This window comes from Branchiostoma floridae, chromosome 12 (assembly GCF_000003815.2).
Source record: "Branchiostoma floridae strain S238N-H82 chromosome 12, Bfl_VNyyK, whole genome shotgun sequence".
Classification (NCBI taxonomy): Eukaryota; Metazoa; Chordata; class Leptocardii; order Amphioxiformes; family Branchiostomatidae; genus Branchiostoma; species Branchiostoma floridae.
This window is the reverse complement of record NC_049990.1, coordinates 14,714,630-14,731,107: the sequence shown is the minus strand read 5'-3', so window position 1 is coordinate 14,731,107 and position 16,478 is coordinate 14,714,630. Positions and strand designations below refer to the sequence as shown.

Genomic DNA, 16,478 nt, shown 5'->3' with positions numbered 1-16,478 from the left:
CGGTTATATTCCTCTCTATTTGTTCCATTTCTACGATTTTCCAGCGATCCGGAGTCTGGTAGAGACTAACTTTTCAAGGTGGATTTAAGTTCGCGGTAACACCATAGACTGCAGTCTAATACCACAATAGAAAAATGTGTCGCGGTGGTTTTAAGTTCACGGTGATGTAGTCACCGCGAAAAACGCGAACATTAATCCACCGCGAACATTTCTGCATTTACAGTATCTCGTGACACATATTCTCCAAGAAAAGGTTTGGTCCGGCGGAGATAGTATCATGGTAGAAGTCGGAATTTGTACGGGGGAGCAAGTAAAACTCCCGGTACTCCACAAGATCACAACTATCTCCGCGACCAAACCTCTACTTGAAACAGACCCGGGAACGAACCGTAAAAGTATAATTAAAAAGGGCCCAAAGAACACACACAAAACAAGTGCTTTTAAAAAAGCTGGCATTTTGCCAATGTTTGCGTGTGTGAACGTTTTTTTCTAGTTATTAGAATGTCATATAAATAGAACAGAGTAACTAAACCTGATATTGGCGCATGGAGAGATTCACATATGTGCCTGAATCTAGATCTAGACGCCACCTGTTAAAATTTGCGTGAAGTGCAGCAAATTTCACTACACTGCCTGTTTTTGAGTGAGCTCTGTTGCGGGGCATTTTTAAGTTGTTTTTTTTTAATTTCTATTTCTATTCGGCAAAAAAACGAAGCGGCGAATCCGTTAACCAAAGAAATAAATTGGTGTGGCCAAATGGATGTAAAAATTAGTATTTTAATGGATGTAAAAAAGAAGAAAAAAATCTACCTCCCGGATTCGAACCGGGTGCATTGGTTTAGAATGCGTAAACTTTAACCACTGCGCCAGTGCGAACATGTTGAAGAAATGCCTGTTTTAACAGATATAGAAATATTTGGCATGGATTGAACAGGTCCGTTCATCTCAACATCACTCCATCACCCCATCACAACGGCGACTACTATGGATAGAAGGCATTTTGCGACTGCAAGTCGCAAAATGCAAAAAGTACTTTGAATTTATTTCTTGATAAACAGCTTTTCTATTGTTTCCTGTAACTTCCCGACAGGCCCCGGGGGAAATGTGACCGTAGAAGAAGACATTCTTGATCATTCTTGGGTACTCTTGGGTAGCTCCTTGGTTGTAGTCGCCTCTTTTGTGTATTGTAAAAGAGTTTTGTACAAAATGCCTAAGGAAAAGGCGGTCACGTTAAGATATTCTTTCAGTCGGTTTTTGGTTTGCCGGACACTGGAAAGAAGACACTGAAACGGTTAGAAATAGATAGGACAGACCAAATGACGTATGTTGTATTCGGGCCATATTTGGGTGTTACCAGGCCCCTCGGCTATTTTAGGAATAGGACATGTGACTTGACCATATTTGGAAGTTCAATTGAATGTTGCATCGACCAATAGCTGATGAGATGAGCTATGAGTAATTGATGGCGCCAAGTTTGAACTGCTCAAACACTGCCGGTTCTCAGAGGTTTTTAATGATATACAGTAGACAAGTTGTGCAGTCCTCCTTGTAAAACTGTTTATATTGTAGTATAGCCCATAATTCCGTCTATCAACAGTACATTTCCAATCTAGCTGTGGCAAAAGACATGATTAGACTTACGTAGACTATGGACCGACCCGAAGCCCCGCTCCCTGTTCGACAATTTGGTGTATTCTTCAATAAAGAAGAGTATAGCATTTCTCCTTCAGCCATTTCTGTCCCACTGGGGCTGTTTTTGACGGAGGTGTTCGAAATAGAGTAGGGGGTTCAATTTGTTCGATATGGCGTTCGATCAGGATCGGTCCATTGTATAGATCGTTTTCATGTGACGTCACAGTCGCGTTCGAACGTTCGAACGGCCATGTTGGATGATAAGCTGCTCGATCTCCACACGGCTGTGTGTTGCACGTGGTGGTACATGGAAAGAAGTTTTTTTTTGCTATTATTTACATACGGGCTGGTTGTTCGATGTGCTAACTGCGAGTTCCATGAACACAGGATACAGCGTACTCGCCGTTTCTATCTAACAACACAGTTATCCCTTTTTAACTCGATTGAATCACTATTCTAGCGGCCTGCCAACATGGGTCCCAGTGCGAAGTTTGCTCATCTGTGATCAATTGTTACAAATTTAGTCGTTTTTTTTTTTACGTAAAGACGTGATTTTTTTAGAAAATAGTACTCTCCTACAAATTTAGTCGTTTTTTTTTGTACGTAAAGACGTGGTCTTTTAGAAAATAGCACTCTCCTTTGGAGGAAAATAGTTTAAGAGTCATTTCATGGCATACGGCCCATCTACATTTCGTTATTCTACTTATTTGCACAATGAGCATATACGTTTCCCACGTCAGAGGTTGAACTTTTACCTCAAGTCAAGTCAAGTGTAGTGACAGGTTAACCGGTGAGACAACATCTTCAGACAGGGTGTGACACGGGCAGGTCAGCACTGCAAGCTTAAAGATCTCTAACTTTGTCACCAACTTTGTCTCACAGGTGGGAATATATTTACTGTGTAGGTTCTAGTTGAAGAAATGAAGGTTGTCTTCTGTCGCAGTGAGCAGGGTTTGAAAAGCTTCATAGCATGCAAGTTATCACGCACACATATGCGTACCTATTATTGTAGAAAATATGTAACGACCAAACCTTAGCCTCAGGGAATTCTTCTGGTTTTCATAATGGCGATACGATCGAATGTTTATCTTGTTCTCAGTTTAGCGTATTGGGGGAGAATACAATAACGTTACGGTGTCGAGGTGATGTACAAGTTGGTGGGGTTAAGACGTTGTAGTCCAACTTTGTCGCAGTATGGCTGAAAATACGTAGTTTGGGTTGTTACATTTTGCACTAGACGTGTTTACAAAATCTCTCACTGGCTGGGTTTAATGAGGGGGGCGGAAACTGTCGGGCTAGGAGAGCGTTTTTAGTCAGGCTATGGTTACTTACGAAGTAGTTGAGTCAGACAGTACCTCAGGCCGAAAGACAAGTCGTATTGAAGCTCATTGCATTGGGTGAACGACGCGAGTTCTCCAAATTACGTCGCGCCTTGTCAAACAACGTCGTCAGGCTGAAGCACGCCGTAGCTCAGTTTTGACCGGGGTAGAAAACCATTCACACGGAGTCAGAGTTGGAGAAGCACCAAATCTTGCCCCTTGTGCGGCAAGTGGATAGTGAGGGCAGCTGGATACTGGGGTAGACTGTGTAACGCTAACTCCGCTGTATAGGGCTGTAGCTAGTCTAGTCCTCCGTGCGCAGCCTATATGATAGGAGTGTACATAACGTTATATAGTCGCCCAGGGTAGCGGTAATAGATGTCCGGGTATTCAACCATCGGCAAGAGCGTTAGATCGTCAAATGCCTTTTCTCTGAAAGCATATGGATCAAGACCTATTATTGCAACTTTGCCCTGATAACTGGCCTTGGCTACATCACTATATCATTCACAGTACGGAGACAAAACAGCACACTTGAACCCGCCGCAAGTAACTTTGGTAGCGCCGTTCTCATCTATATATCCAGGTTATCATCCAACATGGCGCCCACGCGTGCGAAGCGGTTTTCGAATGTTCTGTGAAAACGATCTATAGATTTGGCTGGTATAGTACATGAAACGTAAAGCATAGATCATAGAATAAACAATGATCAACACGAGATAGATCTAATTTTTTATCATGCCTAGCATTATTATATTTGTATTGTAACATAGCCATTCAAGGGATACTAATACAACAAATGTCAGAGTGCATAGTCGATAATTAGCTATTATTTAGTTATCTCTTTTGCAGTGGGGGAGTCCCAACAAAGCTTTGCACTGAACACAGAAGCATAATACGTTAAAACGTAACTTTGCCCATAAAAGGTTATGTGTTCGGTACTGTTTATCTCCCTGTGTGTCTGTTTGTAGCCTGCATAACTCGCAAAGTATGGATTCTTATGAATCTTGAATGTGGGTAGCTCCGTGAAAATGAAGGCCAAGTTCTAAAATGGTTCCGCCTATCGGTTTTCTAGCGTACTGCAGTGAACTTTCGGTTTTGATATCTAGTGTTCTGGCCATGCTATGGTCCAGATACATAAGTCTAAGATAGATCTAGTTGTAGTTTTATGTAGTTTTGTATAGGAAACAAAAGGTGGGAAAAGTTTTAACTATGTAAATCTTATCTTAGTATGAAAATCTTATCTTATAGCAAAGAAGGCTGTTGTAGCGTTTCCTCATAAATTAGATGTGACGTACCCTGCCGATTTAAATGATTTATGTTAAATAATTTTCGCTTTAGTTTGCCTCGTGATGCCTCAAATATGAAACTGACATCATTTACTACTATAGAATTATAGTATCCTGTCATTAATTATGCAAATGAGGTATCTATTTGCATGATTGATTTCCTAAGAATTTCGGTCTTTCTCAGTTACATATGTGAGAAGTTTCATGGAATGTAGGGATTTATAAAATTTCCTCATTACTTATGCAAATTAGACATTGATTTGCATATTTAGCATCTTATTATATGCAAAATACATTAGACCTACAAAACCTAATAAAACATAATGATCCGTCGAAACATTCTTGATTTATTTTCTTCTAACCTTTTAAACAATTTCCGGAAATAAAGGTGCAAGGGAACCCAAACTTACAGCACTTACTCTCTGCCCCAAGAGATACCCACCTTTAAAAAATCAAGACCGTGACATGTCAGGAAACATGAAATATAAAAACGGTAGTTCCGCTGCAGTACCTTAGGGAGTAGATAGGGGATCCATTATCGACCTTCGATTTCCTGACCCTTACCCACCTACCAAATACCATTAAATATCCATCCAAGACTTATCAAGTTTTGCTGTTCACAGACACACACACAGATATTTCTATGGGGTATAGGGGGTTATGGATAGAGGGGTTGTCACCTGGCGGCTAAACATGCCCAAATATAACCTATTTGGCGAAGGTAAATATAGATTTTCAGAATTTACCGCAAGCAATTTGAGGCAAGCTTAACTTTTTTTCTAGCGTTAATTGTGTATGCGAGGCTTCTCCCAAGATGGAATCACTGCATGGATATGTGTGCGTTCAAGACTGCGTTGTGAGCATGGCTAGCAAATAAACATCTTTTTCATACCAAGACTCACAAATCCATCAGAACTCGCGTCGCCAAGGTGTTTTTTTAACACCATTCTTGTTGCAAATGTTGCTAACATATGTGATAACTATCGATATCACCTTGTTAATTAAATACTGTTTGTAAGGATGCTGTTAACAGTGGAATATTTGTACATGTACATTCTTGTGTCACAGTTCCAGATGGTTTGGCCCTTGACATTCCAGGCGGAAACGTTTATTGGACAGATACACGCCGCAATGCAATATCCGTGGCAAGAATGGACGGCCAATACCTCAGAAACCTTATCACATCACAGCTTGATGAACCTCGGGCAATCGTACTCGATCCACCAAATGGGTGAGTCGTTGTTTTCTAGGCAGCAGTTAAGTTCTAATAATTCAGTTCGAGATACATTGCTTGACTACAGTTCCAAGAACACATATATCTTTACCAAATAACCAAGGCCCGCTACGGTGCCAAACAATAGTTCGTAGACCTCAGACCTACATGAAATGGATTGGGTGTCTGTAGACCTATTGTGTATTTTTTTCTTCTTTTTTTGTCTGTGGTACGTGGTTTTGGAAAAAGGAGCTTTTTACCGTGTTGGTTGTGCACCATGCACAAGTCTGAAATTCCATTTTCTGAATTTGTAAGTTTGGACATGGATGAACAGTAATCAATTTCGGATTTCTTAAGTATGTAACCAACCACAGTACCTTGAAGTTGTTGAGACGCCTTCTCGCTACCTTTTTTGCCTCAGCACCAACTTATGTACCAAATAGCAGCACAATCACACGTTGCGTTCTGGAGATACAGCGCATGTATCGTGCACACACAATTAATAAGATAACATGCAGTGTCAAGTTCAAACACCAAGAGCGGCAAAATCAAAATTGAAAATTAGGCAACCACCACCAACACCTGTGCCAAATATCATTGCACCCGCACCATCCGTTCAGAAGATACAACGCCGGGAAAACCCCACCCTGACACATAATTCGACCTGCCGTGTCAGCTTCAAATACGACAAGGCCCAAAATCAATCCCAAGCAATAAGCAACACCCCCCCCCCCCCACCCATGCACCAAAAATCGTGGCCTTGTGGCTTTCGTCCAGGAGATACAGCGCTGAAAACGCCCCCAAAAAAACAAAAATGCACCCTTCAATGTCAAGTTCAAACGGCAGGAGGCTCAAACCTGAACGACAGGCAACAACCCCCAATCCCCATGTACCAAAAATCATTGCGATCGCACAAGTCGATCTGGAAAAGCCCCAGCTCCCACACATTCCCACGCTCCTGAAAACTAAACCTGCATACATGCAGGTAACAAGGTGATAAGATTTACACCACTTACTCCCAGTCCCAAGAGCTCTCTATTTCTAGATCATCGATCGTGAACCTAGCACTTCCAGGAAATTTGTTCTCAAAATTTGAAGCTCCACCAAAGTACCGTAGGTACCCACTTGGAGGCCCATTAATGAACTTGGCCTTCTCATTTGTGACCCCTACCCACCCACCAAATATTATGTAGAACCATCCATAGTTTCTTGAGTTATAGAAAGCCCTCTGCAGTACCGTAGGAAAACACCAGGTCAGCTATTTTCGATCTTGGCATTCCTTTCTACAACCGCTACACACCTCCTAGATATCACCAATTGCAAGATCCACCCACAACTTCTTGAGTTATGTACTGTTGACCTACATACAGACCCACAACACCATGATGCAACTGAAAACATAACCTTCTTGTCGAATGCGATTTTTTAGCAGCGGTATATTGCTGTAATACATGAGAAAACACGTTTGTGTGACTATGCCCCAAAAGATTCATAGAGGAACGGGTAACGAGCAACTGTTGGAAACCTTCACATATCTGATCTAGAAGTAAGACAAGAATTACCATATATTGCCGCTTCTTTAAAAGATGCAATGTTTGCAAAGAAATTCTTTAAAGCTGACATTTGATACAACTGTAGGTACATGTATTGGACAGATTGGGGCGCTCATGCCAAGATAGAGCGAGCTGGAATGGACGGGACTGGGAGAACAACTTTAGTCAACACGGGGCTAAGATATCCAAACGGACTTGCTATTGATTTCACAGGTAAATGGAGATCTTCCTTTGTGCTAAATGTATGGGATAGACTTTTCCCTACCTTTACCCCTGACGATTAAAGGCCTATGCCATTTTAATTAGAAAATTACAACGAAGATCATTAATAAGACGAGATTGAAGACCTGGACTGTGATATTTAAGAGATCATTTTAAGTATCGTTTTTAATGTTGCCATCTTCTCATCTTTTTTATAACATAGTTTAAATGACGCTGTTGTTTTAATGTCACAACAGACCAGCGCCTGTACTGGTGTGACGCAGGAACGGATAAAATCGAGAGCTCGGACTTGAATGGCAATGATCGACGGGAATTCATTCATCAACCGGGAACACATTTCTTTGGTCTGGCGATAGATGATATGCACGTTTATGGGACGTCTTGGTTTAATTCCTATATATATAAGTAAGAATTCGTTTTTAAAGTTACTTTCTATATACGTATGAAAATAAAATTCCGAATGTGCAATGATGATTGTTTAACGTATCAGTTTCTGCCTTGCATACCATTGCATATTAGTATTATTAAGATAAAGATGGTATTGCATTCACCATTCGTATTCAAAAATATGCGTCCTTTCATTACTTTTTTTGTATCTTGCAGATATTCTAAGACAAGTGCGGGACCACAGTTGATAGGTTCAGGATTTTCAGATCCGTCTGGCATCTCTCTAGTGACATCAGGAAGCAATCCATGGATTTTTAACGGTAGGTGATATTGAGTTACGTTGAGATACCTAGATGAAATGTTGTCTTAAATGAGAAGAAGGCTTTCTCAGTTTTGAACTTTTCAACGCCGAATCATGTTTACTACAGCATGTGAACAAGGAGAACACTGACGTCATTGTCAACTACCATTGACATCACTGCCCTGTCTTATACAGTTAAATGTCCATGGACTTTGGCTGAAAAACACTTTAAACAATGGCTGGGCTGGTGGGAAGCTATAGATTACCTACAACATTCAGTAAACATGATTTTGGATTCATAGTTACAATCTTTAATCACATATACAACTAGAGTTCCACGAACACATACCTTTGCCAAATAAACCAGGCTTGTTTAGTAGAATGATGTCTGTAGACAAATGCGTTACTCCTTTCATTTTCTTTATAATTATATGCTTGGAAATGGTTAATAAAATTTGGGCATTGATTTTGCAAATTAGTTACAATTAACTGATATCAAATTGTATCAAGCATTACTTAAGCTATCAGCATACCAAAATCATGATGATCCTTTGATCCATTCTTGACTTATTCTGTTTCAGTCTTTAAATACACCTCTTACTGAGTTACTCTCCTCCCTCTTTCTCAGTTACATATGTGACAACTTTGATGAAAGTACTATAATGGAATGCAGTGGATTTATGAAGTTTTCCTAATCAATTATGCAAATTAGCTGTTGATTTGCATAATTGGTATCTCATTATGTAGGTCTTCACTTACGCTACCTACATACAAAAACATGATGATCCGTCAACATGTTCATATTTTCTCATTAATTATGCAAATGAGGCCATCATTTGCATAATTGATACCTATCGACATTTCTCTCCTTCCCAGCTACATATGTGACAAGTTTGAAAGTCCTATCATGGAATGCAGTGGATTTATAAATTTTCCTCATTAATTATGCGAATTAGCTGTTGATTTGCATAATTAGTATCCCATTATGTAAGTCATCACTCATTCTATCTACATCCAAAAATCATGACGATCCGTCAACACGTTGTAAAGTTATTCTCGTCCAAAGTTTGAAAGGAAACCGGCGCCTGCAGTTCCAAAAAAGCCGCTAGGGGGGCAAACTCACAGCACTTACTTTCTGCTCCAAGGGCTATCTACCACTTAAAAATCATGACCACAGCATGTCCAGAACACGAGATATCAAAAATTGAGTTTCAGCTGCAGTACCGTAGCAAGCCGCTAGGGGGCCCATTATCGAACTTGACCTTCGTTTTCCCGACCCCTATCCACCTACCAAATATCATCAGGATCCATCCAAGGCTTCTCCACACACAAACACGCCCAAAACATAACCTTAGCCATTCTGGCAAAGGTAAAGATAAAAAAAAGGCAACAACTCAGGTCAAATATGTTTTTTCGCAATTGATGATATTTTGGGTTTCTTGTCACTACTCCTTAAATTTCCTGACACAATATGATATTTAGTTGTCTCTACCTTCAGACCAAATGATAAGGTTGATTTTTTTTCAGCCTGCACGGACCGGAATGGGGGCTGTCAGCAGTTGTGCCTAGCTCGCCCCGGAGGCAGGACGTGCTCATGCCAGATCGGATGGAGGCTTCAATCTGATAACGTCACATGTGAATATCTGCAACCAGGTACACATAGAGATAAGGGTTTTCATCAATGTCATTTCATGCAAACATTCACAAGTTCTTTTATTTTCTTTTAACTGAGCAATCACACATATCCTCAACACAACCAAGAAACCATTCTGCAACGTACATAGTTCAACCAATACTCACACCACTGAATTTAGTTCATTGAAATAAACTAATACATGCAATGTGTTTGATTCGTCATGCTCTCATCTAATCTCCAAGCAGATTCCTCCGGTGGCATTAAAACAGTAACATAAGCTGGGGAAGGACTTCAGCCGGCAGAGGGGAAAATTGGCCACCGCGGTTAGATTTTCGTACCAAACAGTTAGATTTTCGTACCAAAAGCTTCTAAATCATCTAATTTTCTCTAATTTGTTTCGTTTTCCAATTGTATTTATGTTTTTGCAACAAAAGCAATTGCTTTTTTCTGCAATCATTCTATGCTTCATACGTCACATAAGCAGACGTTGCTTTTTTTCCTCAATCCTTTACGAATATGAGTAGAATAATGATAACCAAAATAGGTACTTCCCCCAATCAAAACCCAGATTGCAGCGTCACTACGACAGGAATAACAGTTGTGCTGAACTGCGAACTGCAAGGCGTCAATACTGCTGTCGATCTTGTCTGGACATATTGGAATGACGTGCAGGTTGGGTCGTCACAACAATCAGTCAACCGGGTGAACGCACCTGTAACAACGGCTGGTACAAGCTACACCTGTACTGCGACCGGCGATGCGCTGGGAACACCGCGGAGCTGCAACGTAACGCTCAGTAAGTTCAACATAACGTTACGTAAATTGTGCCAGTTTTATAAAGAACCGGGCACTATGAAACTTTCGGTACTTTAGGATAATTACATATTTGACATGCCCCCAGTATTGTAACTGCTACATTTCAGGTGTACACGCCCTTAAAATTGTTCTGCTCCAAATTGACAGCGCTCGAGCGTGCAGTTGCACCGAATTATCTCCCTTTCAGATGTAATATACAAAATAGTAACATCATTGACTTACGTCTTCCATTATCTGTAAAATATGCATCAAAGTAAAGACTGTGCATCAACGAATTATTTTATGTTATTTGGTTTGTGGAAGGTAACAATATTTACTTTGATAAAAGTTACTTTCATGTCATAATAAGAAATGAAAGTACTAATCCATTCTATACTGTTTTAGTGGTGTGTGTGTGTTACTCGAGCGCATGTTTAGTGAAAAACGTCTCCCATACAGACACCCCAACAGTGGCAGTATCCCCAAAGCCATTCTCCACAGTACTTGCAGGAACAGCGAGGCACAGTCTCAACTGTACAATAGATTCATCAGGTTTCCCGGCAGCGTCTACGCTTACCTGGACCGGTCCAGCTGTGACGACAGGTAGTACGACAGGTGGGACCCTGGCCACGCCCAATTTGACCATTAGAAATGTCCGGAAGACTGATGCTGGAAACTACACGTGCCAGGCCACAAACCTGATAGGTACAGGCACGGATACACTCGGAATGGTGGTACAATGTGAGTATGACAGTTGCATCTAATCCTTGATGATTTTATGACCTAGATAAAACGTATTTCTCCGTCTGACACATTAGCAGTCTAAATAGAGCTTTTTCATTCAGATCACTAAAACAAGCAGGTACTGACCGCCATGTCTGTATCTGCATAGATTAAGTGTACACATTATTTTTGTAATTTTATTGTTAAATTTTTAAGTGTTCTTTTGTTGTTTGCGATATGAATATTTCGTACTGGTTATTGGAAATGGTAAGGATCTTCAGTGTCCGAAAAGGCTTCAGCTATAATTCACAGGAATGCAAATATAAGGACACCAATACGACAATGGACACAACGATGTCATCTTACATGTATTAGCGTTTCGTAATGCTGCGTGCAAGTACACGTGGCTCTAAGCTAGTAGTCCAACAGCTACACGTTTAGCACCTTATATCTTATCTGAATGAATGATGGAATGTAATTTTCTCCAGACCCACCATTGTTGACAGTAAGTGCACATCCAAACCCTGTGAACGAGACCCAGCCCGTCAATCTGACCTGCATAGCAGACAGTAACCCTGACGTCACCTCCATGACGTGGATTTATGTAGATTCAAGTGAAACTTTGGTGCACCAGACAACAACAGGGAACTCCCTCTCCTATTGGAACAATTCTGTGACCTATAGGAATGCAGGTGTCTACAGATGTACAGCTGAAAATGGTGCCGTTGGGTCACCCATAAGCGTGGAGCTTACCCTCAACGTTAACTGTAAGTCATCATCATCTTAGAATCGATATATATATATCTTACCTGAGTATTTCAGTAACAGTCTATACTTCAGGTGTTTAAAGGCGAAGTTAAGATGGATAACGAGGTAAATTGACTACTATCTCATAAATCTATCACTTTAACCATGTGCGATTCTAAGCAATTTCTGTGTAATTAGAAATAAAATTCATGTTTCCAAAAAGTGATAAACACAGTTAAAGTCTAGATAAAAATATTTTATCCATTCCAACTGTTCCACTTTTGTTGATATTCTCATTATTTCATAGTTCGCCCGATCTTCAACAATACAATGGAAAAGTATAATGTACCAAGATTACACGCCGTCACACTGGAGTGCAGTGCCTTCGGCTACCCACCAGAGATAGACTTCAGTTGGACAAAGGATGGAGCAGATATCACTGATAAGACCACCAGCCAGTATGGAATCAGTGCGTTGAACATAGCAAGTGTACAGGTAGAAAACTATGGGGACTACATCTGTACTGCCAGCAACGCTCATGGACAACACACCACTGTTATTCAACTTGTGGCTGAAAGTAAGTGGTCTACCTCGCTAATAACATACAAGTACATAACGAAGCACATTTTGGCCCCCGCGGTATTCCATTATTACTTACTATTTGTTATTATACAGTCTTCTATGACCACTTTGTCACTTTACTTTACATTTGTCTTATTTTATGTACGCATCTGTGGACTGTGTTTAATCCTATGTCTGATCAGTGAACATTTACATCAGGTTGGTAGATAATTCACTGTATTCGTTTTGGACTGTAACGTTATCTGTTTGTTGTGAAATTTGAAAGTTTCAAACATAAATGTCTGAAAATTTGACAATTCTACACAAAATTGACAGGGCTAGTTTGAAAATTGAAATTTGAACACGAAGCTGATTTTCCAAAAACTGAAAGTTGTATTATTGATTTGGTAACTCTGATCCAATTGTTAATTTGGGGTCATTGTTCATGGTTTGTCGATGCTACTGTAAAAATCAATAGAGGAAATATGCTAGATAGCAATTACTTTCTTGAGTATATGATTTTGGAGTACAATACAGGACTATGTGTTATGATAATCCTGCCATTTTCTATTCCTGATTAGCTGCTGGCGAAAGCTCATCCACGATCATCACCATCGTAGCAGCAGTGGCCGGTGTTGTGGTGCTGATAGCTGTCATTGTTGCTGTCATATTTTTCGTGAGACGAACAGCAAACCGCGGTAGGCATGATATACATGTATATATATTAATATAGACCAACGTTTATTATAAAATGTAACATTCAATAATTTGAAGCTCAATCTAGATTTGTATCAAACATTCTCACCAAATGACTTTAATCTTTACGACTGATGCATCATGTATGTTTTTGTTTATCTAAATAATTGTATTCATTTGTATGAACTATATCACTCGGTTATCTTCTCCACCCAAATAACTGAATTTGTCCTAAGTGACCTAAGTGACAGTCTCGTATTAACAAAGACGGCTACACATAGTAGCTATGCAAGGAGTATATGGGACATCCCCAACGATGATCATTTGGTCGGATCTCTAACGGGAATCATACATGTTCACTTTTAAACCATAAATGAAGTAATGTTTGTTTCTTTCAGGTAAACCACCACAGAATGCTGCTAACAGCCTGGAGTTGCAAGCTGTGGTAAAACAATATTGTTCCAAAATTTTTTATTACCATTTCATGTGTCCCATAATAACTTACTAAAAAAACAGGCAAATAGACATGCCTCATCGTGAACCAGCATCCTCTTCTGGTGACCTCATGACCTGGAATATCTGGTACTTCGGCTGTCACTCCCGCAAGTCTGATCTTTGCGTAGATACCATCGTCCCACTCAGTTTGACTGACGAAAGATGGTGGATGCCATCTGAAATGTCTGACCGTTTCCACAATCATATCTAGTTGCTTGAGTAACTACTTTTTGGCTCATCTTCCCACTCTCTTCCTGCCACTCTACAGACAGTATATGAAATAACTAAGGAGACACAAGAACAGAATATAGACACACTGAAAACCAGACGTCGCAACTCTCTCACATAGTACAATACCTATGCCAATATAACACAGGCATATTCAACATGATTGCACAAAACACATCCACTCTCGTGAACATGCAATCCTAAAGTTAGGGAAGCATGACCAAAGGAGTTGATGCTTGACAATATTAATCATCTGTTTTTGTCTAGCAAAACAATGCAGATGACGGATACCAAAGTCTCGTGGTTCCAGATAGACGACGGGTAAGACGTATATCTTCTGAACAAGTTGTATCAATTGTATCTTACTAATAGATACTGATGATTTTCTTTAGAGATTTATAGGGAAATCCGCCCTTTTTAACGTTTTTAACGCGCTAGCCTATGTAAATTTAACGCTTGATTGTGTGAAAAGGATAAAATGTTTCCTTACAATATATTCACGACTATGTGAATCACACATGGAATGATTATTAAATTATCATAATTCAGACGTGGCTATGTACGCATCATGTAATTGGTGGCCTATTTTACTAAACGTACGTGTGATAATTGCGTACAAGTTCACATAAGCTCCACATGTATCATCAACATTCCCCACAAATATTTTGCATTCATTATATCGTTGCAATGAGACGCCGATATTAAAAATATCTTCAACTAGTTTACATTTTACGGATTTCTGTCTACAATAGGATAATACCATTTTATTGTTCGTCATGAAATTTGCTACTAAAGAAATCTAACATAAAAATTGTCTTTTTTTGTTTTCCCAGTCTGAACATACATATCAGGGACTAGAGGCATGCTATGACAATAAGGTATGTCTTGCAATCGTACAATATCACGACACACACACTCTCTCTCTCCCTAATACATTTTGTGTAATTACAGTGAATGATAAACAAAACTCGTATTTGATTCGTTGCATTCGTTTTGAATACAGATAGATCCGGACACGACACATGAAAATGTAACAAAATCGATGGACTTCCCCCTGAGTCAGCTGGTCCTAAAAGAAAAGGTTGGGCACGGAGAGTTTGGAGATGTTTACAAGGCTGAAGCGTGGAACATTTCCGGGCAACCTGGTACAACTGCTGTGGCCGTTAAGACATTGAGAGGTGAGATATATAATAAAAGTCTTTGTTAACATCAGAATGTTCTTTTAGATCTCCTTGCAACTTTCAAAGGTTCCAAAAGCATTTGTTTGTGATACAGAAATGAAAAATGTACTAACAAGACAAAACACCGTCAGTTAGACTAACGACACAATTCCAAACCGGTCTGACTTTTTGTGAGAACGAAGAAAAGAAATTTATATGTAAAAATATACACAACTAATGCCCACAACTGTTCCCTTTACGCTCTTGTGTAGTTGGTGTCTTTTGTATTATACTTTTCGTTCCCGAAAGCTGCCCGGCCGGGCCCCGGTTTGGAAATGTGACGTAGGCCTAAACAGGTTGATACCTGTACTATTATTCATCTGCGAACAAATCATAACCAACAATTAGCACTTCTTATACCAATTGTCACAGGCTATGCTGACTTCATCAAGGAACTAGAAGTGCTGAAGCTACTTGAGAGTCACCCAAATGTCGTTACGTTTCTTGGATGCTGCAAAGACTCAGGTTAACAGCCTGTTAAACATTGATACAATTGAGCATAATACCTTGTTGCATAGTTTGCATATCTTTCTAGGACATTAATTTTTAGTTTTAGATTATTGTTTGCTGTCAAATTGATACTATTCATAGGAAATGAGATCTATATGCTGTGGAATATGGTATACATTGTAAACCGAGAATTGATTGTGCTATATCGTGATCATCTATCAAATGCTTTCTTATCATGGCTGATGTAGAAAGATTTCAATCATTTAGTGAACATATTAAGTTAACAATCTAACTTTATGTGCTTAGAGCCGCTCTACCTTCTGCTTGAGTATGTGTCCGGTGGAAGCCTACTGTCGAACCTCCGGACCAGCCGTAGTCAACAAACTTATGAGAACTTACACGGCGGCAGCAAGTCCCTATCGTCACGTGACCTCACCAAGTTTGCCTGGGACGTGGCCAATGGGATGAGCTTCCTGTCAACGAAGAAGGTGTGTATAGCATGAAGATATGGAGGGTGTCAAATAAAAAGATATGGTGAAAATTGTGCAAGCAGGTTCCATTATCGTGCGCTTGAATCATTTCAACTCAAAGCTGCCACAATCTTTCGTCTGAAAAGAACCTTACCTATAAAGCTGTTGATCTTTTACAACTGCTGGGGGTTCGGATTGCCAGATGTTGTGGTTGAGGTGAACTAGAAAGGGAATTTTACAGGAAACACCGATTATATGGCCTCAAGCAACGTTTGCTTATATGTAGAGATGTTCAGATTTGATTGATCAGGGTGGGTTTGCTAACGAGATAGGAAAAAAATAATGAATGACGGTTCCAATTACCTTGGTGCAAATATATTTTATTGCTTTGTTTCTCGAGAGTGGAACTAAGGACCATTTAATCGTCGTTTTTGTATTGCTAACAGAGAGCTGGCTTTCGTATCATACGCCTCAACAGGTGGGCATGGCTCAAAATGGCCAATAATATGGTAGAATTGAGTCTAGATACAAAGCTACGCTA

General features: G+C 39.9%; 1 protein-coding gene across 1 annotated transcript in view; it reads left to right on the top strand.

Annotated features, from left to right (window-relative positions):
• LOC118427485 (hemicentin-2-like) overlaps positions 1–16,478 on the top strand; it is a 31,633-nt gene that overhangs the window by 11,467 nt on the left and 3,688 nt on the right. The window contains exons 3-18 of the mRNA XM_035837309.1: positions 5,309–5,471; positions 7,092–7,219; positions 7,465–7,633; positions 7,832–7,935; positions 9,444–9,569; positions 10,121–10,348; positions 10,807–11,088; positions 11,559–11,837; positions 12,125–12,394; positions 12,960–13,076; positions 13,473–13,519; positions 14,065–14,118; positions 14,631–14,675; positions 14,801–14,975; positions 15,390–15,482; positions 15,774–15,955. Of these exons, the coding sequence (XP_035693202.1) occupies positions 5,309–5,471; positions 7,092–7,219; positions 7,465–7,633; positions 7,832–7,935; positions 9,444–9,569; positions 10,121–10,348; positions 10,807–11,088; positions 11,559–11,837; positions 12,125–12,394; positions 12,960–13,076; positions 13,473–13,519; positions 14,065–14,118; positions 14,631–14,675; positions 14,801–14,975; positions 15,390–15,482; positions 15,774–15,955 (2,462 nt within the window). The remainder of the gene's footprint in view (positions 1–5,308; positions 5,472–7,091; positions 7,220–7,464; positions 7,634–7,831; positions 7,936–9,443; positions 9,570–10,120; positions 10,349–10,806; positions 11,089–11,558; positions 11,838–12,124; positions 12,395–12,959; positions 13,077–13,472; positions 13,520–14,064; positions 14,119–14,630; positions 14,676–14,800; positions 14,976–15,389; positions 15,483–15,773; positions 15,956–16,478) is intronic.